The 23,525-nt window shown below is 45.9% G+C and overlaps 1 protein-coding gene across 1 annotated transcript; it reads right to left on the bottom strand.

Annotated features, from left to right (window-relative positions):
* Positions 1–2,041: 2,041 nt before the first annotated feature.
* Positions 2,042–20,416, bottom strand: LOC119434701 (probable ATP-dependent RNA helicase DDX23; the record flags this gene model as incomplete). The annotated part of the gene is made up of 9 exons (XM_037701788.2): positions 2,042–2,351; positions 4,464–4,638; positions 7,824–7,932; positions 9,472–9,623; positions 10,306–10,455; positions 11,420–11,509; positions 14,251–14,428; positions 17,483–17,628; positions 20,132–20,416. Coding segments are annotated over 9 exons (1,509 nt in total), but the record flags the coding sequence as incomplete, so codon positions are not given.
* Positions 20,417–23,525: the final 3,109 nt, after the last annotated feature.

The raw sequence follows: 23,525 nt of genomic DNA, 5'->3' as shown, positions 1-23,525 counted from the left end.
TTCAAGGGCCTTGAAAACGCACTTTTCAATTTCAAGGGTTTTCAATGATTTCAAGGACCTGTACACACCCCGTCTTGCTTCTTTCAGTGCCACGTACGTCAGTAAAGCAGATAGGGGGCGATGCTCACGTTTCCGTATGTGCCTTTAGGAATGCGCCTCACATTTGCTGCGTTTTCTGAGAGCGCTCTATTTCGGTGTTGAGCTTATAACACTGTGCTGCAATATAACCACACGCGGCGTCAAAAATAAGTTTCCCACTCGTCTTCAGCGACCCATTCAGCGACCATTTCAGGAGCACCTTTCGTTTCTAACCCTACATGGCAGTGGCTCCATGATAGAGAAATACACTTCGTTTCCAAAGCACATGAGGAAGTAAACCGGAGATAAGACCATTGAATCAGGGCACAGCCTTTGGCTTTGTTGACCCCGACGACGTTACACAGAGCGAGTCATCATTCATCACAACACAAGCAATGTGCTTCTCCTTGACCAAATGTCTTTTTTAATGCGACATTGTAGGTATGAAAATTTGGTAGTCGACACCGTACACGTACTGGTTTGCCACTGTCCTAAAGGACACGCGCACCACTGGAAGATAATATTGGATTCACACCTCCGGTTCATTTATGAGACCAACTTAAAGAAACAAGGCTAAACCCCCCTTGTCATAGGTATATGCCCCTGTATGGATGGAAACAACTTTATTAAAATCCGGCCAAGTTTAACGATCCAGGCTCAGGTCTCCCATGAGGGGCCTTGCCTCCTCGCCGCCTACCGGGCCCGCTGGACTGCCCACTCTTGTGTCTTGAGGTTGGAGCTGCGCAGAGCAGCGGCCCACTTCGACGCAAGAGCTTCCGGAGCTACTGCCATTTTCGCTGCTATAACAGGACACTCCCACAACATGTGTGAGAGTGTAGCTCTAGTTGCCTGACATAACTTGCAAAGAGCACTCGGGTATTGTGTGGGGAAAATGTGCCGCAATTGCACCGGACTGGGGAAAGTATGCGTCTGCAGTTGTTGCCAGACGACAGCCTGGCAACGTTTCAGTTTGGGGTGAGGTGGGGGCAATATCCTGCTGCCTAACTGGTAGTGCTTGGTGATATCATTATATCTGACTAAGCGTATTGCCCCTGTATTGCCTCATACAAACTAATTCTCGCCCACTGCGGCAACAAATGGTGGGGCCTTATCCGCAGCACACAAGACTGTGGCCATTCACTGCAGTGGCAGGCAAGTAACTTATGTGTAACTATGGGTGAACGCTTTAGCATCTTTTAAAATGTGTATGTTCAGCTCTCTTCATTGTCACACACGCTTGCAAAACTGAGTTGCAAATAATGCAGTTGTGGTCAGTGGCAGCTGTCACAGCTGTCTCAAAAACTACAGTTGAGCCCTACTGATACATTTTTCAGAGAACTATGTAAAAGGAACGCAAGATCTGAGACAATGTAACATTCAATAATGCGGAAACAGTATCTGAGGAGATAAGAAGCCATCAAACTACTAAAAACCCGCTCAGTAATGCTCATTATCTCTGCCTAGTAGTTAGATTAAACAGTAAACACTTTTTGGAGCAGTCGTAAGCATGCCTCAATGAAGTTTAGCATGATTATAAGTTTATTATTTCCATCTGGCACTTGGGTCAAATTTTCAACAGTACCAGCCTCTTTAGAGCACTTGCAGCCCTCTTCAGTTTTCGTGCAGCCTTGTACATCAACGTGACTGCACAAGGTATCAAAAGCCATGAGACAGCAACTGCGAACATAGGTATGGGACAACGCCTTGCGCATTTTATCTAAACACACTTGGCTTTGACTTCGTAAGCCGTGTTGAGATTGGCGACGGACAACTATGGCGATGGTGATTCTTCTCAATGCAAAGCAGCTTCTGCGAAGTGATTACTTTCAGCGGCAACATGCAGGAACAGAACACGTTCACTATGGAGGTGGCTCTCCTTTAGTCCAAAGGAGAGCCATACTACCATACTAACGTTGCATACTACCTTAGTCACATGATGAACACTTGAAACAAACACGTGCCATAGCAATCAATACGTAAGAAACTGCTGTCAGACACCTGAGTGACTCAGCAGTCTCGTTTTATTAAAACAACAATGAGAGATGCCATTCATGCAAAGATCTTTTCCTCTCGACGCTTCTTCGTGACCACGGTACCAGGCTTGTGTTGTGCATCTGGGTGGTTGGCCAGTTCGGGTGGGCATGTGGAGACTGGGCTGCTCAGTATCAGCTGTTTGAGGTCATAGAATAGGTGGGAGTCTTCCTTGGTAACAAAAGATACCGCCTTGCCATGCAAGCCTGCTCGTCCGGTACGGCCGATACGGTGAGTGTAATCTGCAGCAGAAGCAAAAAGCATTCAACATGAATTATATTGAGCATGGTGCAGCAGCAAATGCAAGAAATTTCCACGTGAGCATGATATGCCCTCTTTCATTTCAGGCACTTATCAAATCATGCAGTAAACAAGCAGTGTTTCACTTTGTGAGACGATGACTCTTGATCTTTGTAAACAATCAGCAACATTGCCGCAATGACCTCAGCACAAACGAGCGAAATGCTGTAATTAGTAGCATATATAACACACTTTTATTGCTCGAAAACATTGACATTGCTTACAAAGTTTGGGGTGTATTCAAAATGTAGAGTAAACTTTATGGCAAGCTACCTACACATCAAAATAAGTAATTTTGGCAGAGAACGCTTCCTGTAACGATCATCAGCCATGATGGCGTTCCTTGCAGAGCAAAGGTATGTTTTATTCGAGGGATTCACGAGCGAACACTATCGGTGCACCTACGCAAGATTTTGCATGACTCAGCACTGGACGCGTCAAAGTAGACAGCCAAAAGCGTTGCTGACACCATGAAACGATAGTGAGCTTCGCAGAGTGGCAGAAACTCTGTTGGCTGTATACGCCAATGCCTCCGGTTTCTACACATGCGGTGCACAACTGATTGTATCCTTAACAGTGACAGCTTCTACTCAAAGAGACGGACAACGACAACAACACGGCAACTCGCGGAAATGTAGTTAAAGAAAGCTTCGCTTTAAAAATAGGCTTACGCACGGCTCACTGGTTCACTCGCTTCTAGTTGCACAGCTCTCTACATGTCATTCAGATTGTCTGTTGTTGCACTGGCCGAGCAGCATTCATTTTTGCACTGAGAGCCATCTCTCGGTGGCACGAGCTATCATCATCAGCCAACTTGAGTTAACCGGGAAACTACAGCAAGGGCATTTGTTTGTAGGACGGCATGGGACCAATATTGCAAGGAGGGAAAAAAATTGAAATTTTCAAGAGCAAAGTTGGTCGTGCATTTACTATGCAAGTACAGTCAACGTCTGATTTCTCGAACTCCCTAGGGGCCACGAAAACGTCCAAGAATTTGGGCAGTCTGAAAAAACGAATGCATGGCTTTTACTGAACCCAAGGGCTCAAATCATCACAGCACGTTTGAAATAGCTCTGAAGGCCTGCCGTACTGCGATGCTCGTATCGGTGCTCGTACTGCGATAAGAGACGTCGGGTACACGTGTGTATAAAAAGGAATGCATACTGTGTCCTGTGACAACTGTCCCTTCCCACTCTTGATATGCTTCACCGCAATACTTCACGTATGCTTCACTGCGTAACACGGCTGTACTGAGGCAAAGCTGACTTTCAGGAACCAATATTAGGCAATGCGTCGTGCTTTCCACTCTTTCAAGACATTGGCGAGGATTACAAAGGCGGAGTCGGTGCCATTGCTAACAGCGGCTAATTGTTTCAATAAAGAACACAGCACTGAACAGAAAAAAGCTTGGTAGTGAACGTCTAAGTAGCTAGGCCTAGCGTTGCCACGGTGGTAGCTACGGCTGCCAGGTGATCTGCATGCGACAGCGCCGGTTCAAGGAGGCGAGATAATCAAAATGGCGGTGGTGGTGGCTACAACTAATGCCGTTTCGGACCTGCGGTCATGGCAGAAAGTCCGGAAAATCGGACGGCGAAGGTTTTTTGCGTCTGAAATTTTAGACATTCTTATACATTGACTCTATGGGGTACGTCGCGAAGGCGTAGAATTATCGGGCATGTTCTGAAAATCGAGCGTCCAGAAAATCGGTCGTTGACTGTATGTTCATTGTGCAAGTAAATACGGTAAACACAGTAGATACCATGGAAACAATGTAAATGGAAAGGGAGAGTGTGCAAGCTCGCAGGTTGACTCTTCAATTCCACGACGAACCTCTCTAGCATGTTCATTCACTTATGTTCTCAACCCCAATGCACACTTTACAATTACAATATTTTATCCTGTAGTACCAGTAAGGAAAAAAAGTGTTATACATAATACACAACAATTGCTGGCAGACATGACATGGTAAAATGATAAAGAAATTACAGCGGAAATAGATCAAAGAAATAACCAAGAAAGCTTGTGCAATGTGACATAATTGTGTCTCCCCTCACCTTCGATGGACTTGGCCATGTCGTAGTTGATGACCATGGAGACGTTGCGGATGTCAATACCACGGCCAGCGACATCTGTGGCCACCAGCATGTCCTTCGAACCATTCTTGAGGCTGGCCAGGGCAAACTCACGCTGCTCCTGGCCCTTGCCACCGTGCAGCGTACACGCATTGAACTGCAGGCAACAGTGGAGAGGTCAGTTCATCAGGCACAACATAATACATGCAAAGCTACAGGCCAATACAAGAGCTGCTGTTAGGACAGTTACTTATGTGAGGGTTTAATTTTGACGATGTAAAAAAAAATTTGCAATGAGCACATTTGACTTCTGAGCACAGAACATTATTGAGAAGCAGGTAACAAGCAACAGATGTTAAACAGTAGAATTTCGTTAATTCGAACTCGAAGGGGATCAGAAATTTATTCGAATAAAATGGAGTTCAAACTAAGGAGAGCTCCTCTAAATATAGTGCCCAATCAATTCTGTGGTACAGGGCGCAAAACTAAAGCCGCCGCTGGGCTCGCATTGAAAAAGTCTTATCTTTCCTACACCAGCACGCGACATGTCCAGGAGAAGCCTAGGTTCCACATAAAGTAGTAGTAGTAGTAAGTGGTTCGTGTGGAAAGGGAAAGGTTGACGCTATCTTCTGCAGTCCTTGAGAGAGCACGGCTCAGCGCCAACAGGGAGGGGAAAATGGGAGAGAAAGGTGATAGGGTGAAGTGTGATAAGATTGCGCTTCACGCGCCGTTTGCTTTGGGTGCAAGGGAAAACATGCAAGGTTGAGCTGAGAGGATGGTGGTTTGACGTGCACTGTACCCTTACATGCCAATGTTAGAGATGACGTGATCGAGCGCACGCTAGGAGGGGGGAATAGGTGAGTGCGTGGTAACATGATTAAGTGCGTGCTGGGGGCTCCTTCCTGCTCCTTCTAAGCTGGAAGGGGAATGCGCTGCTCTGCTTACTCTGGTTCGGTCTCGTCTTCCCGCGCATCTTTCCTCGGCATTTTTACGGCATGCAACATTAGGGTAGCTACCGACACATCGAACCTACACCTTCGGCTCGGGTTTGTCCAAAAAGTGGTGCATGCGAGTGAGAGATTTTGTTCGAAATAACCGTTGCATATCCTTTGGAGTTTGAATTCCCAAGAGTTTCTCTCTATTCACTTTGCCGTGACCAACAAAGCAGTTCGAATTATTCGTCAATTTGAATTAAGAAATTTCGAATTATCGAGATTTCACTGTAATATGTCTATGTCTAGAAAATTTGCAACACAAGAAACATTGTACCACTCGTCATAAAAGCGTACGTGGCCACACAAGAGGTGAAGTACCAATATTTACACATCTGTGGCCTAACCTCATGTGAGGTGCAAGCCCAACCTTCTGTGCCGTTTGGGAGCTCAAAAATTCTGAAAAAAGGTTCTATCAAACGACCGATGCATGCTTCACCAATGCATGTTCAGTGATGGAAAAAGACCAAGCAATATTCTTGCTCTATTATCCTAGTACAACACGTTAAATATTCTGTTCAGCATTCAAGGCACGGTAGCAATGACAATAGGTAGCCTAATCCTGACTCAAGTAAGGCCTACATGCTATACTGATTATAGAAAAGTAAGTATAGATCTTACACCAGTAAATACAGTATGTGCCAGAAATCTAAGCAAGTGTCCTGTCACAAGCAGTGAGTGCTTTCAGCTAAATATTACAGAACCTCGTTCAATCGCTTTGAAGAAAAGCTTAAGAAATAACTTACTAAACAAGAAAACGTACAACCCGAAGTCAGTACAAGATTTGACAGACTAAATTGAAGTTGACATTTACGTAATGTGAAGCGTAGTGCGAATCGTTGCAGCTGCGAGACGCATGTCGAGCTGTTGGGATTCGAGTGACTGGAGATGCACTTTGTCGTTTTACTCTTCAATAGTGTTTCAAGGTGGGGATGGGAAACCAAAACAAAATCGAGTTGGTAGGCGACGCTAGAGTACGACGCCGCCAGATTGAAACATGAAACTTGCTTCATGGCTCAAGCACGTCATGGCTGCCATATTTCCGACACTGCCTCTGAGGTACGCGAAGCTGGAATTGCGTCGCTGCATGGCTGCATGCCGGTCTTAGAGGCCACAACCGGAAACTACAAGTTATCCAGGTGGATGCGCACGGACTTTTCAAATTATCCAGTATTATGCACATTGCAAAACAAAGCACTGCACAAGTTCTACGCATTAGAAAATTTTCAACTAATCTGAGATCAAATTATCAAGGTTTTACTCTATTTATCTACATCATCGTACCTCTCTTTGAAAGGGGCCCTCAACCACCCCTCGGGGCTTGGTGAAATAACATAGTCCGCGGGTAGCATACGCTGCTGTGAACATCTCAGCCAAGTTTTGCTGTCGTACATGGTGCGTGGAGCTCGCAAGCGAAACGCAAAATCACCTTTCTCTCAAACGCTCTCATTTCAACAGAAGCCATGATCCTCACTCTCTTCTGTGTGCTTTATTACGTAATAAAGCACTGCTTTATTACGTAATAAAGCACATTCCAATATGCGGCTGCTATTGGCACTGCTATTGGTCGGCTACACCGTGGCCGCCGCGGGGTGCCGCCACGAGTCCACTGGCGATTCGCTATGGACTACCGCGTTTGGCTTACGTTAAGTGCCTTGTAGGCACCAAAATCGGAAGTCGTGGCGTCTACATTAACTCGCTGTGGGCAATCGCATTTGGCTTAAGTTTAATGTGTCGTAGGCCGCAAAATCGGAAGTCCTGGCGTCTACGTTAACATCCAAAATGAAATTTGAACTGCGCGCCACGGTGACATTACGAAGGCGGAGCATTGTGGCCCCGCCCCACTCAGCCATAGCCTTCACAGTGCATGCCATTGAAGGAGGAAGGGGAGCAAAGCGGAGGCCGTGTTTTATTGCCAATAACTCCGCTTCAGCTGAACGCATTGAAGTACTTTGTGCGGCAAAGTATTTCTGAAACAACATATTTTCACTTCAAATGTCTTCATCCACTTCTATAAAAAGTGGTTCAGGGCCCCTTTAAGGGTACTGCCGCCTAAGCAAGTAAGCCCAGTATTTTCTTGCTCTTGCATACAAGCACCTTAACAGTGATTTGAACCAATCACCAAGAAGCAAAATGTACAATGAGCGACAATTGGGTAATGGAAGTATAACGAGGAAAAATACTGTTCAGCACAGCAAGTTATCCTACATGAGCCAGACAATGTTAACCAAGGAATGGTAACACAAGCAACCAGTCAGTTACAGAATAACAAAGTGATAATGCATTTGATGGCACTGCCTTTTAATTGCGAGCCTGTGCAACTTCTGTGTGAGACTGAGAGAGCACTTACGCCCATCTTCTCAAGACCCTTGGCAAGCACGTCAGCACCCTTCTTCTGGTTGACGAAGATGATAACAGGCGGTTCCACACCACGGTTGAGAAGCTCAACCAGCTTCTTCCTGCATGGGCCACAGATTTCTTAGAATCCCTCCATCAAGCACACACACACTACAGCATACCACATTTTCACTATATAGCTGCAGCAAACTGAAAGCTAACTTAAATAAGGGTTAATATTTGCAGGAGGAAAAGCATCTGACCTTACTCAGACTACTTGCTTGCCCTAGATGTATTCCGAGCTCTACAATTACAGCCCAACCTATGCATGAAGATCCCCACAAAACAAACATATCTTGGTGTAGCCACTAAATCCATCTACACACACTGACACCCTGCTTTTGCCTTATCACCAAAGCAAAATGAGAGATCGGGAGAAGATCCCAATGTTCAAGTAGCATTCAGGGATGAGGACACAAGGAGAAATCTACACAACAACAACAACAAAAAAAGGGCAAGTTTTCACTCAGTTGCGCAAAACTTAGGCACAGCGAAACTGTCGATCCTCAAGTCTTACTGGCTGCTACTGCTAGGTATTAACTTGGTTGCTGCTAGGTCTTAACTTGGTTCAGCTTAACTATGCATGTAGGGAAGGTATTCTCGAGCGATAATTTTCGGAGGCACCTTCCCTTTTGCGAATTTCGCATGACTAGCGCTGGACGCATCAGCGCCTATGAGCGACAGCGTTCCTGGCATGCCACAAACGCAGGCAGGCAGGCTAACCAAGGTTGGCACAGTGCCAAGAGCGCTGTTGCTTGCCGACGCCGAACGTGTTGGAGGCTAGCCGCTCGATATCTAGCGCAAGTTGACACGACTAGGCACAGCCCCTTTTATGGCAAACGCCGAGGCCAAGCGTATGCACACTATGCAAAAACTATGCACAGTGTATGGGCGGCGCACAGCAGATGACACGCCAGGATGATGTCACGGCGCATGTGCAGTAGCGCGCAGCTGGCGGGTGCTCGGCAGAGCAGTGTCTGTGTCAGGCGAAGCGAGCGCGCGCCTGCACCGGCGGTTACTAGGCAACGCGAGGTGACGTCATCGCTACTGCTTCGGCACATGCCCGGCTAGGCAACGCGGGCAGCGTCGGCAGCAGCTCTGCACGTTGCCTCGTTGGTGCTGCTACAATTTCTTTCTCCATCTAGCTATCATTTTCTCCTTCCCTCTCCCGAGCATGCTTTCCTTCCCTCTCCTTAACGTCCTATGTCAAGGCAACATGTGCACGACACGGAGAGGAGGCGAGGCACACGCAGCTCCGCGAGGCGGTTTCTAAGCAACGCAGTGACGTCATAGCTCGGTGAGGTTTTGCGGCAGCAGACTGCACTTTTTACGGTTAACTAGAACAGCTTCGCTGTTAAAAAGCTGTGTTGCACAGCCTCCCTCTGCTTGAATATCACGCTCACCGACCAGCCCAACAAAGTGTGCAGGGAAGGGTCACACGAGTTGCTAACATCTCACTCATGTTGCTAAGTGCTTTCCAAGTGAACACCGCCAAAGGTCAGACATGATCCCTTGAAAGATTTGACCTGATGCTGTTACTGCCCCATTGAAGCTGAAAGTTAGCACAAAAGTATAATGTAGGGACAAAAATACAGACTGACCTCTTCTCAGACTCAGTGACAATGTGCACAATCTGTTCCACCCTCTCCACGGGCTTGCCCACTGAGCCAATATACACAATGGCCGGCCTTCGCAGGTAGGAGCGCGCCAGGCGTTCCACAGCCGGAGGCATGGTGGCTGTGAACATCACAGTCTGAAACATGGAATTCAAACACAGAGATGAGTATTGTCTCTGAAAAGTGACAACCATACCACTCACAATGAACTCACCAACAATGGTTAAAATACCAAGATTACAATGGTGCAATCATGAGTGGCTGGAAGCTGCACTTTATTTATATATCAGAAGCAATATAAACACAACCTCTCACATAGAAGTTAAGCGAAAGCATTCACACTTGGAAGTTAACAATAATTTTGAATTTATTCTGTTGTCCTCCAGTTGCAGTAACCGCTGATGGTAACAAGCTTCATGGAAAGTGTGTTTGGGCCTCAGAAGCTTTAAATAAAGTTATCTTTGGCCAAGTTTTATCTGAAGCTTCTAAGTTCTAAGGCTCTAAACTGTCAGTTCCACTCCCACAGGAATGTGAATGGATTGTAGGAAATGTTTGAGAACATTCCTTTAGAGATAAAATTACTAACGAAATATACATAGTCCTGGGAAGGCAGACAAGGTGAGTACGGGAATTGAGCAATTCACAGAGCTGCCTTTCTAGTCCAAAAGCCCCTGCATAATACATGCAGTGAATCAAGACCACAAGCAGAAAAGTCAAATAATTGCCAGAGACGAATGACCTCACAAACATCCTAAAAGACAACTCTGCATAGATTCTCCAGTGCCAAAGTGAAAAGGAAGAAGGCCCCATCTCACACACCTGCCTGTACTTGTGTTTGGATGCAAAGTTAGCGAGCAGTTTCTCTTCATCCTCAGCGTCATCTGTGTCTGGCTTCTGGTTGGTGACAGGCATGTAGTCCAAGATCTTTTGCACCTCACCCTCAAAGCCCATGTCAATCATGCGGTCAGCCTGCAACAACAAGTGAAAACTGAGGGGACAATGACTCACTGAGCCCATGAACAGAACAGCATAATTTATTGTTTTTCCCCAATGACAATTGTTACATCACTACAAAAAAGGCAATGGCAATAAGATCAACGGGAATTCAGTACATAATATATACAGGTACAGAACCACAAGACCCATATGTGGATAGATTAATACTATTGTCAGCTGGCCAAGTCAAATATAGATGAAGTTATCACCAACATAACAAAGGAAAAGCTTAACCAGTGAGTAAAACAAATCTAACAATAACTTGTCAATCACTTTCGATGTACACTTGTCACAAATTACAAAAAATGCCTTAGTCTGCATGGCCATTTATGCAGACAGATGCAAGTCAAGATAGCTGCAAAATGCAATTATACAACTTTCATGTACTTTCTCTTTCACTTAATTTTTTTATGAGCGCACATCTGTCATGTGCAAGTAAAATGTGTTGTCATCAAGAAATTCTTACATGTTTAATAAGAGCCTGCGCTAAAGTATTTTCTTTCAGGGCAAGCAAGTCCAAGAAACCAAGCCATTGAATAAAACTTTTCCTGATGGCCACCAGTCTAAGATTTGCTCTTCTGTGTAGACAGTGCAAGTCATGATCTCTGCTCAATATTTTGTAGCCTATAGGCTTGACTGCCTATGTGCGGTAAAGTTAACCATTTATGTGTGGCATACCCATACAAGCTCTTTCGCATGCACCCTCGAACATGCAATAGCAGCTGCTTAAAGGATGTGCATACACTTTACAAACTTTCAAGATAACAACATACAATGCGGAAATAATCTTAATTCAGCCTACCATGGTCTGACAGACTGCAAGATATTTTTATTGCCAGTAGATGAGAACGGGAGTTCCAGCAAAACAAAATGTTTCCCGCAAAAATAAACCTTTTCTCCTTGCACGCTCATTAGTTCAGAAGGCATGTGTGCCCACCTCATCGAGAACGATGTAAGTGCATCGACTCAGTACCAGGTACCGGTTCTCCAGGACATCAATCAGACGACCAGGGGTGGCAATCACAATCTGCATAGAAATCAAGGCATGATATCACTGTTCTGACAAATGACACCGTGATGATAACAGCACAAGAATTTGGAGCCCAAAATCAACAATGCCACCAAAAGCACAGCTGGCCAAACACTAAAAGCTTACTCTAAATTTTTTTTGTTTAGTGCAGAGAAGTACGATACCACACAACGGCTCTAGTTTTCCCAACAACAGGTAATACCGGCTACAATACCCGCAAACATGATTGCAATTCCGAATGGTGGCAAGGACAGGCTAAAGAATTGCTCCATATTTCTGTGCTCAAAAAATGAATGAGCCAGTGTTCATGCTTGAAAATAGTGTTATAACAGTTGATGCATACACAAGTATACAGTCAAACCTGGATATATTGAACCCACATTATTTTTATTATTATTTAGCAATACTGCCGATCTCACAAGAGATCATAGCAGGGAGGGCATACATATGAATTCGAAAGAAGTACAATCAAGTCATTTGTACAATGCAGAACGCTGAAGTAATCACTACATGAAGATCAGGAGTAACAATGCGACAAGTAGCAATGCGACAAATCACGACATGGCTACAAATTAGGACAATTACAATGGTAGCGTGTGCAATGATGCAATCAGGTTATTGAAACACAAAATCCAGGTACAGGTTATAAAAAAAAAATTACAGAAATTGCTCAGCCTGTACATCTATTTCCACCATAGTTAGGAACGTATCTAAAGATGAAGCGTTAGTAATGCAAGGACTAAGTTGGTTCCATTCCCTTATGGTTTGAGGGAAGTATGAATATTTGAAGCAATTTGAGTTGGAAGTGTATTCATTAAGTGTTTGGGAGTGCCTGTAACGTGTTGATCTAGAACGATTGTATGAAGTTAGTCTAGACGTGTCAATGTTTATGTCACCATGGATTAACTGAAACAAAAACTTTAGTCTTGCTAGTTTTGCCATATAATTAGTTTTGACATATAATTGTGTACAGTGGAATCTCGATAATTCGAACTCGGAGGGGCCCGAAAATTTGTTCGAATTAAAGGAAGGACGTATTTTTGAAGTATTCGAGCCCCATAGCGCGATGCACGAACGATGCGAGTCGTGAAATATCGCGGCGTGCAAGCGCATAGCGAGCGCAACCACCCATGCTGGCTAATGCTCGGTTCCCGATAACGGCAGAAAACGAAACTTCTGGGAGCGGACAGCTCCGACATGGCTACGGATAGGCGCGCGCGGAGACTGTCGAATGTGACAGAGGAGGGTGGCAGGGAAGCGGATTTGGCCCCGGCAACTCCGCCGCTTCGGTGGCAGTGGCTCCCCTCGCCCTCTCTCTCAACTCCCTCGCAGCTCCCTCACCTTTGACTGTCTTTGTGCGCGCCCACCGCCGTGCCGGCGACACCGGTACAGCCGGCCCGGCGCAGATTAGCCCGCTCCCTGAATTTTTCTTTCCTGGCGTTATCAGGAAGCGAGCGTTTGCCGGCGTGGGCAGTTTCGTTGGCCGGACTGAGCCTCCGCCGCTGCATTAATGGGTCTCTCCTAAGCTTTTGCTCTATGGCCGTGTTGGAGCAATGCCGGTCGGAGGCGCCGCCACGTTATTTGGCACGCTGCTGAGAGCATTATCGGTCCGTGGTATGTTTGAATTAACCGTAGCAAATGCTTTCGCGTTCGAATTACCGAGCGTTTTCGCCCATTGAAATACACATAACTTTGACGGGACCACAGCGTCAGTTCGAATAAACCGGCAGTTCGAATTAACGAGATTCGACTGTATGTGGAACAGCTGCAAAAATCCTCTTGAAAATTTGTCTAAAATTTTATTTTATATATCGAATTGCTGATATATAGAACTTTTTGGGGATCCCCTTAAGATTCGATATATCCGGGTTCGACTGTATAATCAGTTGCTTTAGCATGGTCATGCTCGGGTCGCTTCATATATATTTGCAGACAACTTTCTGTAGCTCAAAAGTCAAAGGTATAAAGCCTACATGTGAAAGCACTGCTGGATTAAAAGTCCTAAATTTGACCTGCTGTGTTTCACATAATATCACACATTGTTTAATACTATAATCAAACGAATTCATGTAAAATTTGATATTAACATTTTGCAGTTGCGTCTGATCCAAACAAAAAAAAATGGGCCATTTCGCCCATAATGCGAAGCACTTGCACGATAGCTGGCGCAATATTTACACAGTAAGTCTTGTGCTGTTTCGTCTGGTATCAGCTGAAGTAAATGTTCTACAAAAATAATAGCATACAGGAGCACAGAGTCACCTCTTCTCTTTGCTTCACAATTAACTAGAATTCACTGCCTCAACTGTAGCATGCACTCACAACTAGTGAATCGGGCAACAGGGTTTTACTTTGCATTGTCACGCCTCAACTGCTAAGTGTATGCAATAAAATGTCTGTGCTTTAAAGCTGCGTCTGAACACCTCTAAGCCTAATAGAGCAGCCTGTATCACTGCATGCATAAACATGGAGAGCTGTCCTCAAGTACAACAGGCAATCGAGATCTCAATGTCACATTTGGCAAAATGCTTTGCTCACAGATAAAAGATAAAGAAGGGGAGGAGGGGCTTGCAGATCCACTATTGCGGCTACATTCCTTTACCAGCCAATGACAGTATTAGTACATTGGCTATGAGCTCACTAGCACTTGCTAAAAACCGAACTGAGAGTGGTTTGTTCAGCAACACTGCACCGTAATAACACCCCAGTAGTGCAGTCTGCACAGGCCAGGAGCTCACCTCGCAGCCGAGACGCAGCCGGAATCCCTGCTCCTCACGGGAGAGACCACCAATGACAGCCACTGAACGGATTTCCAGCATCTTGGCAAACTTGGTAGTCTCCTCATCAATCTGCTGGGCCAACTCACGTGTTGGGGCCATGATAATGGCATATGGCCCCTGGTCAGCATCCTCCTGCCTGCAGACCACCGGAACAAGCACAAAAATGACTGACTGCTAGTTCTAAAGCCTGCAAGAGCAACTTGACAGAGAACAGCACTGGTCAGGTGGCACACATCACAAAAATGGCCACATGAACATGCTGTTTACCTCCATTGCTTCCAGTTCTCATATATTCGGGAAATAAAAGGTACAAACAGTTTAAAAGCCCTTCAATTATCTGATGCTTTTCCCAGCTCATAGAAGAGTATAAAAATCACATGAACAACACAACTCTTCAGAAAGTACTGACATGTAATGTGCACAGTACACAATATAAATGAAACAAGATGCAGAAAATTTTGTGTAGTCCATATCTCCTGGTATTTTTTACCAAGGAGCCATGCTGTTTTCGCAACATATGTCAACATAATACTTTGCAGACACAATCACCGCATGATCTACACAGCTCATTCTTCTGCGGGGTGAAGGGCTCCTTAAGAGCAATCGGTTCTACTAGGAGAATTGAACCATAGAGCAGCTCTGCATGCCCAACCAAGTAGGTGACACAGTCTTTGTGTAAGGCCACTACTCAATCAGGAGTGACGTGTCTCAGCTGATTTCTGCGACACCACATAACTTAAAGCAACACCTATCATAACCACTGTGAGTTCAACAGGGTGGATAAGACACTGCGCATACTTCTGTGTGCTCCCTGCTGCCTTCGTCTGATATTTTTTTTTTTACCTGGCATGTGGAAACACGTTACCCGAGGTCTCACTTGCCAGCTATGAACAAGAGGTAACACTCGTACAAAGCAACTGTCAGCAACTCTCAAGGGCCAGGTTTGCCCACAGCCAACAGCCTCGTCATCTTTCACACACCGTTAAGTAAATAAGATGCAATGTTTATTCCAAATTAAATTAAAGTGATGACAGCCCAGACATTATAGTCTGCAGTGTGAATCTACTTTCCAGGTTCAGTGCATTAATTAGCAACACTCTGCAGCTGGATGCGGTCTCCAGCCAGTTCTAGTGCATATACTTTGCGAGCAAAGTGAAATCTCGATATAACGAACTTCAGGGGACCGCGGTAAATGGGTTGTTATTCTGAGAAGTTGCTATAGTAAAAGCCCCAAAATTAACCATTCTGCCAATTAACCCATCAGTTCATAAGCTGTCACCATGTGAGCTGTCCATGAAGACGTCGCTGTTGGCTCTCAGGCCACGCTGTTGCTATTTGCCATAGATCCCGGCTCCACGCACCACCATAGCACCATGTAATAAGAGTGACGCCAAACACTGACGCCGAGAAAACTACCTACAAAAAGGAAGCTCCATGTTGCCTCCAAAGCACAATGTTTCTTATTGTTTGCTTGTTTTTCACATTCCTTGCCGTGGACACTGCAACTTTCTTGCTCGAGGCGGACACCTGAACTATTTTAAAGCGCAAGCGCACGTAAATGACACCGCCTGGAACGCACTGTGTGTGACTGTGTGGCAACCCCGTGAGTACGGAGGTTACATTTCTCCGCATGCATAGCTAGTACGGCCGCAGAAAGCGCGAAAGGGGCACGCGGAAAGAAGGGCGAAAGAAGGAAGAGACGCGCCTTCGTTGCTAGGCGACATTTGTCTGGGTGGAGCATGTGCTCGCAAAACCTGATGTGTCGTAGCCTCAACTAGTGTTCAAACGGGCTTGCACGTGACAATCGCCTCTTTGGGACCTTCTCAGAAAGAACAGCTCGCCTGACTGTTCAGCTGACACTGTTACCTTGCCTCGGAACGAAAAAGCGCGAGCCGAAAGCGAAAGTATTTTGCGATGATGCCCAACCCGATGTGCGCCTTTTTGCCTCGCAGGTCCTGCTGCTCTACTTAGCTGCGCTGTTGGAATATCCATCCACGCGGGGCCTTCGGGCACATTGCGCCGCTGTAGAGCGCAAGGGTGCCGTCCTAAACCAGGGACAGACCCATTGCAACGTGCACCGGCGTGTCATCTGCCATCCTTAGAGTTGGCTGGTACGGAAAAGGTGTGCGTGAAAGAACCTGTATGTGCGCGTGGGCGACAGCCATTTCCCTTGTGACATGCCGCTGTCCCCGATTCACGTGATCATCACACTGCTTTCGAGTCTTTTTCGGAACTCGTGGAGTGATTATAGTGGGTGATTAGCTTTTTGAGAGGCGGCCATACCGCTTTTTGCGGCACCGATGCTGTGTGCCAGCATATTTTTTTTTCCTCAGGCGCCGTCTCAGGTTTTCCGAAACCATGAGCCGCGGCGCCCGCTTACTGCACCGTGTCGTCTGCTAGCCTCCTGTTTCGGCTGCCGTGACTGGATACATAGAATTAAGAATCCCCAGAGCTTGGAATGTTAGTTCGTAGTACTGAGGCGTTGTTAACATGACACGGAAACTGAAAAACAATCGTTATTCTGAAAAGTTCTGTATTCTGAAGTTCATAGCACTGAAATAGCTTTACATTGAAACTATAACAATTCAGCGGGGGATTTCTGAAAAGTTTGTTAATGTAGGGTTCGTAGTAACGCGATTTTACTGTATGCCATGTCTCGTAATACCTGCCCGAAAACACGATACAGCGAAAGGAGAAAAAGAAAACTATCCACAGTTCTCCTAATGGGGTAAAAAGAGAAAAGACTGGCAACAAAGATTTAACGAATTTTATATGTATCAGCTACACCAAAATTTTATCAATTTGAACATAAAATGAGAACACTTTTGCTTTTGAATGCAGCTTCATGGCAATGTAGAATTCCTTGCTATGAAGCCGAAGAACACAAACTTTACTTTGGGTAAAGTTCGTGTTGCTGCAAAGTTTCGAAAGCCATTAACGACATTCGAAAGCCATTAAGAGCACTATTGTGTTTTCCAGTCTGCCATTCTGTGCTTGAAAATGCTTCTGCGCACATTTCATTCATGAAAGACTTCTAAAACGAGTGTACAGATTAGAAGCTCCTGAAACTAGTTTGGGTACCCCTGTCTATGCTACTGTCAAGGTGCATTTTGCTGCACAGTCAATCAGTCTTGACAGTTTGCACTCAATGATTAGAATAGCTCGAGCAATGCAGAGTTCAGAAGGTCACCTCTCAATCTTGGGCAGAGATGTGATCCAGACTAGCAGTGGCAGCAGGAAGGCCAGTGTTTTACCACTGCCAGTTTCAGCAACACCAATGATGTCCCGATTCTGGAGACCAATGGGGATAGCTTGTCTCTGGATGGGCGTGGGATCCTGTAAGCACAGGCACAGAGACACCATGTCAGTTTGTGCGAAGCCACACAGCAAAATGACACTATTTTTTCTCAGCTTTTACGCACTTCAAATGCAGTAACACAGCGATGCTAAGTCAGGTGGTACGCTGATTTGTCACATACGTACTGTTAACAGGCAGTCCCAAGTCACAAACAACTACTTCCTGACGTTCTTGGAAAGAAAGGTATTTTGCCAATAAGAACCAGCGGTACCAAGACTTGGAGGCTAACAAAGAAACTTGAGTAGAAGCCAAGGACCACACAACTAGGGATGGAAAGAAAAATGATAGGTGTAAAGGTAAAGGACAGATGTAGAAATTAAAGATAGAATGCAGGTAGACGACACGGCATTTAAGGTCATGTAATGCATACGGCAGATAACCGGCAGTCTACTGGACTAACAGAATGGGTGCCAGAGGAAGGTGAGCCCAGTTGAGTGATGAGATTAGTAATTTGAAGGTATAGAATAAATTTAGTTGACGCAGGAAAGGGGCATTGGAGATATCTGGGAAAGGCCGTTGATGACTTGATGATGACGACTGCAAGCAGGTTTAACAGCGCACTGCCTGAGACATAAGAAAGCTGCGTGCAGTACACACAAGGAAACCTTAGTATCTAAATTATCACCATCACCAGCCTATTTTAAGTCCACTGTGGGACAAAGGCCTCTTCAAGCAATCTATAATTACCCCACCCATGTAATAGCTGACTATGACTTGCTTAATATCTCGAACCAATCAACTGAATAGGAAAGTCACCTGGCGCTCATACACAACAGATGAGCATGCCATGACTTTTCTTGGTCAGCCACTTCCTCCAGATCAAATATGTTTTTGGTTTCAAATAGCCACATGCAGCCATCTATGGAAATTGCAACCCCATCTCTAGTGCAGTCAACGCAAACATTGTTCTGCAAAATCCAGACAAGGGAAATAAAAATGAAAAAGAAGTACAGAAGTAGTAATAAATTTGTTCAAGCAAAATTACAAGATAAGCAGAAGCAGATTTTGGATTGCACAGCCCTCACTAAGTACCGAGATGTACAGATTTATACAAATAGGCTAAACACAGCCTGCAAAGCGTGACATCACGAAGGTGTGGCAGCCCTACCGTCACATTCTGTACAGGCAAAAGAATTTTGAAAAACTCTACTGGCCTGAATTAGGCAAGATTAGTAGATGTGTCCAAGATTGCAAAAGTTACTTGGCAAAGATAATTGATCAAAGTGGCAAACTGTCAAGAAGACAAGTGTTGACTTTGCCATTTTTCCTGCAATGCCAGTTTCGCTTACAAACATGCAGCTTGTCTATAAGGAGGAAGCATATTTTTTAACCTACTGCCACCCACATTATTGTTTGTAGTTCAACTGTAATTTTCTATCTTCGCACATTATCGGCCTTTAATTATTTTTAAACTGGTGTCAGATGTGCTTGCCATGTCTCTTTGTTTTTCTGCCTAGATTGTTGCAGCAGCTTCTAGCTAAAGAGGTACACCATTAATGGCACTAAACCAGAAGGTTTTGCAAGTCATGACAGACACCCACTGATCTTGAATGTATAGCAGTGAGCAGTAAAACCATGTCATTCAAGCCATAAAGTGATAGAAAGAGATTTATGATAATGGAGTAGCAATCAGAGTAATTCATCAGCTATAAAGACAAAGAGCTGAGCGCCAAGCCAGTTGGCCTGTGCTCTGAGCATCACATGAACTAAGGCCCAAAAGCACAAATATACCGTATTGACTCGTGTAAGGGCCACACCCCTAACTTAGCAGCCCAAAATTTGTAAAAGAACATTTCGAACTGAGAAGCAATCGTGTTCGATGCCCCGATGCCATGCGCGCACATCGTCAAAGTTTTGTGCACTGTGTACTTCCACGTGCCGCTACTTGATGGCGAGAGCTGTGCGTTGACCTCTGATGCAATGGTACATCCGGGGACTCGGGGTGTCCGCAAGTTGCCGGCTGGGCTGGCACCATTTTGACCAAAACGTGACCTCGTCAAAATTGTGATAGAAAAGTGTGGCCCTTACATGAATCCATACGGTATTAGTACTGACGAATGGACATGTGATATTGCACTGCATATAACATATCTTATGGCAGACGCACAAGTATCTATCGATGCACTGTGTTTCACAGTACACACTAATTTCACAGCCTTCATGGGTACACTCTCCATTACCACAAGCTTTCAGACATTTGAGAGCAAAAGCAGCCTGCAGCAATTTTCCCTGAAGCAGGTGCAAGCATGTGCCTGCAGGCTTTCCTTGTCTTATATCACTGCAAGCACAATCAAACTATGCAGCAATGGAGCCTTTGTAGCACACAAAATACCTTCGATACTAGGCAATCATGCACAACAGTAGTATGCTTTCCTTACGTGTTTGTTTATTACTCATCAATGCTCCCACTTAAGGCAACACGTGCACGCACATGCACATGCACGCACGCACACATACACACTGGAAACAACAATCTCATACCTTGTAGCCAAGCTCCTTGATGACGTCAAGGATGACGGAGGGGAGGCCGCACTCAGACCACTTACGGAGTGGGTTGGGAATGCGGCCACCCTTGATGGTGATGTTGAAATCCTCACGGAAGATGCGCCAGTCACGCTCTTGCATCTCTTCCAAGGACTTGTGCGACCAGTGCCGGTCATCCCACTTCTGCTTTTCCTCTTTGTTCTTGATCTTCTTCAGCCGCACCCTGATGAGACAACAGCTATCATTATATAGATGCGTGGAAACTCGGCATCTCTTCAGAGATCAGCAAGGTGCAATGCAGCAACAGGACCATGAAGCGCAACTATGTAAATGCCATACCACTTTCCAATGAATTTCCTCCAGTTCTAGGTGCCTAATTCTAGAGGCAGCTCTAAAGAAGTTGGAGTTCTAAAAAGGCTTAAAAGAATCTATGGTAGCACTAATTCCTTTTCTGGTGATCATGCCACCACAACACATTCATAAAACATCACATATAATTTAGGAAAAGAATATTTAGGGCCGAAAACCATCATTAAATTATGGCTGTAAAGTGCCAAGACTTCATAAGGTTGCAGTCTTTTCTGTAAAGTGCTGTTTTGTCTGCCCACACAATCATGGCCACTACTGATGGCAGCACCACTGTTTCATTATGAGACTGTTACAACAAGCAGTGATGTGCAAAATCCTCAAATATCACTGAATCGAAGCTAATAGTGAATGTTCGAATAATTCAATTCGCAAATTTAATATCTACTGTTTGATTTTTCTATACATTCGGCGTAGAGACCCGCGCAGTGCCACATATTGCATGCACCACGAGCTCTTCGTGTTCGATGATACCCAAGCGAACGTTTCACTTCATTTAAGCACCATAGGAGCACTAAGTACCCCAAGGACGGGATGCCCCGATGCAGTAGAGGCCTTGGTCAATGCAAACGCCCCCCCCCCACATCGGCTCGATACATTGACCACATACACAGCGCCTGAACGCCGCAATTCACAGAACGGCACCGCGTCCGACCGGGCCGCCTCTGTCGGTACAAAATTCTTCCAGGTCCACAGACGCGATCAAAATGATAACATGACGTGGCAGAGGGAACAGCAGCAAACGCAACACGTATCTCATAAAGTGCGAAAACATGTGCAAACATTGGCCCGATTAGCTGCTGACAGGCAAGCAGATCGTGTTGGATACACGGCGACAAACTTCACGACGCTTCAACAGCCATCAATCTAACCCTCACGCACCACGAATCTAACCTGAATGCGCGACCTCGAGACCCATCATCGCTGAGGAGCCATACAAACATATTAGCAGCAAGCATTTAGCGATGACTTGCATTCATTACCCAGTGGTACAACAGCCAAAATAGGATTTGGAGCAAATTTCGGAGCAGGAAAATCCAAATTTTGATCAGGTTATGGGGTAAAAAAAACTCTGTTTTGGATCACTAAATTTCAAATTCGGAGCAGTTTCACAAAGAACGCTTGCTCATAAAACGCCATAAAATTTACCCCGCATAATAAACGCACCTCCAACTTTTCATTGGATTCCTGAGAAAAAAAGTGCGTTTATTACGCGAGTACCGTATTTTCCGGTCTATAACTTGCACCTTTGTATAAGATGCACCCCCCTCAAAACGGCAGTTCTTCCTGAAAAAAATAAAAATGTATATAAGTTGCATCGGTGTATAAGACACCTGTTCGTTCGGTAGGCGATTTTAAAAAAATTACAGTGACGTTTCACTCAGTGAACGCGGGTCACGCGCAGACGTATGGGTGCCATATATTTCGACCCCAGGCATATTTTTGCCGTCATGGTTGCCGCGACGTTCTGTATAAAGCCCAAGGGCGGTAGCATCGTCCCCGCGTGCCGTATGCTGTATGTGCGAGTGAAAGCGTCTGACGGTGAGCCGAATCGCCCACGAGGGAGGAAAGCGGGAAGGTAGCACGGGAGGGAGGGGGGAGGCTTGTACTCTGGTAGCAACTGTGTAGTTTGCACAGTGGCGCGCTCCGTATCTTGACAGCGATCTGCAGATGCGACGAAATTCGGGGTCGGCGTGCTCGCGGTCGGCCTGCCACTGCTTGTGTTGCTGCTCCGTCCTTCTCGCACGGCGCTCGGGAACTTGATCACGAGAAAAACCCAGCACATAGATATCGCGCACCGAACCCGCAGCAATTAAGTCAACCAGCGCGCTTCGTGTGGCCATAACATCGACTCGGATCTTGACAGCAGTTTTTCTGGGGAAAAAAAAAAACGTACATAAGTTGCACCGTTCTATGAGGTGCACCGACGAAAAATTTAGAAAAGAAAACACGTCTTATAACGGGAAAGTAGGGTATATACGGCAATTCACATTAGGAGCGTCGGTGAGGGCAGGGGCGCGATCGGAGATAGTTGTTCGAAGCGCGTGTTCAGTTTCGCTGTGCACGGTTGACCTGGGCCGCGCCCGGCGAAATTCAACGCGTGCTCCGAACAGCGACCTCGATCGCACCTCAGCAGTGCACTGCCACGGCCGCTGGATAAAACAAAGGTGCGGCCTGCCGCGTCGGGCGCGCTGCTATGGTAGCGAACATGACGGCCGTAGTTGCATTGTCGGCCGCTTGGCCGGGCTAGACGGCGCTAGCTGACGGGGTTGGAACGCGTCAGCTTGCACGCGCGACGGCGTTCCAAGCGCGTTCCTGACGCATTTGCTATGCCGATGCCAGACAACAGCCCCCAGCGTGTGGCGCCGCGGCGGATCACACCGTTTTCGATGCACGCGGCAGGCTGCACCTTTTTTTTTTATCCAGCGGCCGTGGCACTGCACGCAACTTTTTCCGCCAAACATGTGGAAAGTGCACATCTACCGTGAGTGGTTCCGTTCCGTTTCGTTTCGATTTTTTTTTTTTCTGACGATGTGTCACGACGTTCCGGCGGTAGTCGAAACATGCAGCGACTGTTTGACAATCTTTTGCCGTTTCAGCGGTGGCCTCCAGTTTCGAAAACTTACCGATTTCTGATATTACGGACTTCGAATAAAACGGGCATTATTTTGTCGGATTATCAGGGTCCGTTGTAACGAGAGTCAACTGTATTTCTCTCTCTGTGTGTGCGTGTGCAGCGAAAATGGCTCTGTTTCATTGCAAAGTGGTGCCTGTTGCCGCATGTAACCGAACCCTTGCTAGTTTTGTGCACCGCATAGCCTACAAAGCTCACGCTGTCAGCGCCGGGTCGCTTGCTGTACCGTACAAGCGAGTTTCCCGTGGAGTATTCGGACCCGCTCCACTCGTGACCGCATGCACGGATACGGCGAGGATCTTGTTGATTCAACGCGGCAATGGCGAACTGCTTTCGTCACTGCAAGCAACGCACACTCCATGTCGCCACGAAATTTTACTGCATATACAA

This window comes from Dermacentor silvarum, unplaced genomic scaffold (genome assembly GCF_013339745.2).
Source record: "Dermacentor silvarum isolate Dsil-2018 unplaced genomic scaffold, BIME_Dsil_1.4 Seq176, whole genome shotgun sequence".
Classification (NCBI taxonomy): domain Eukaryota; kingdom Metazoa; phylum Arthropoda; class Arachnida; order Ixodida; family Ixodidae; genus Dermacentor; species Dermacentor silvarum.
Note: the sequence above shows the minus strand (reverse complement) of the source record. Positions and strands in the feature narration are given on the sequence as shown.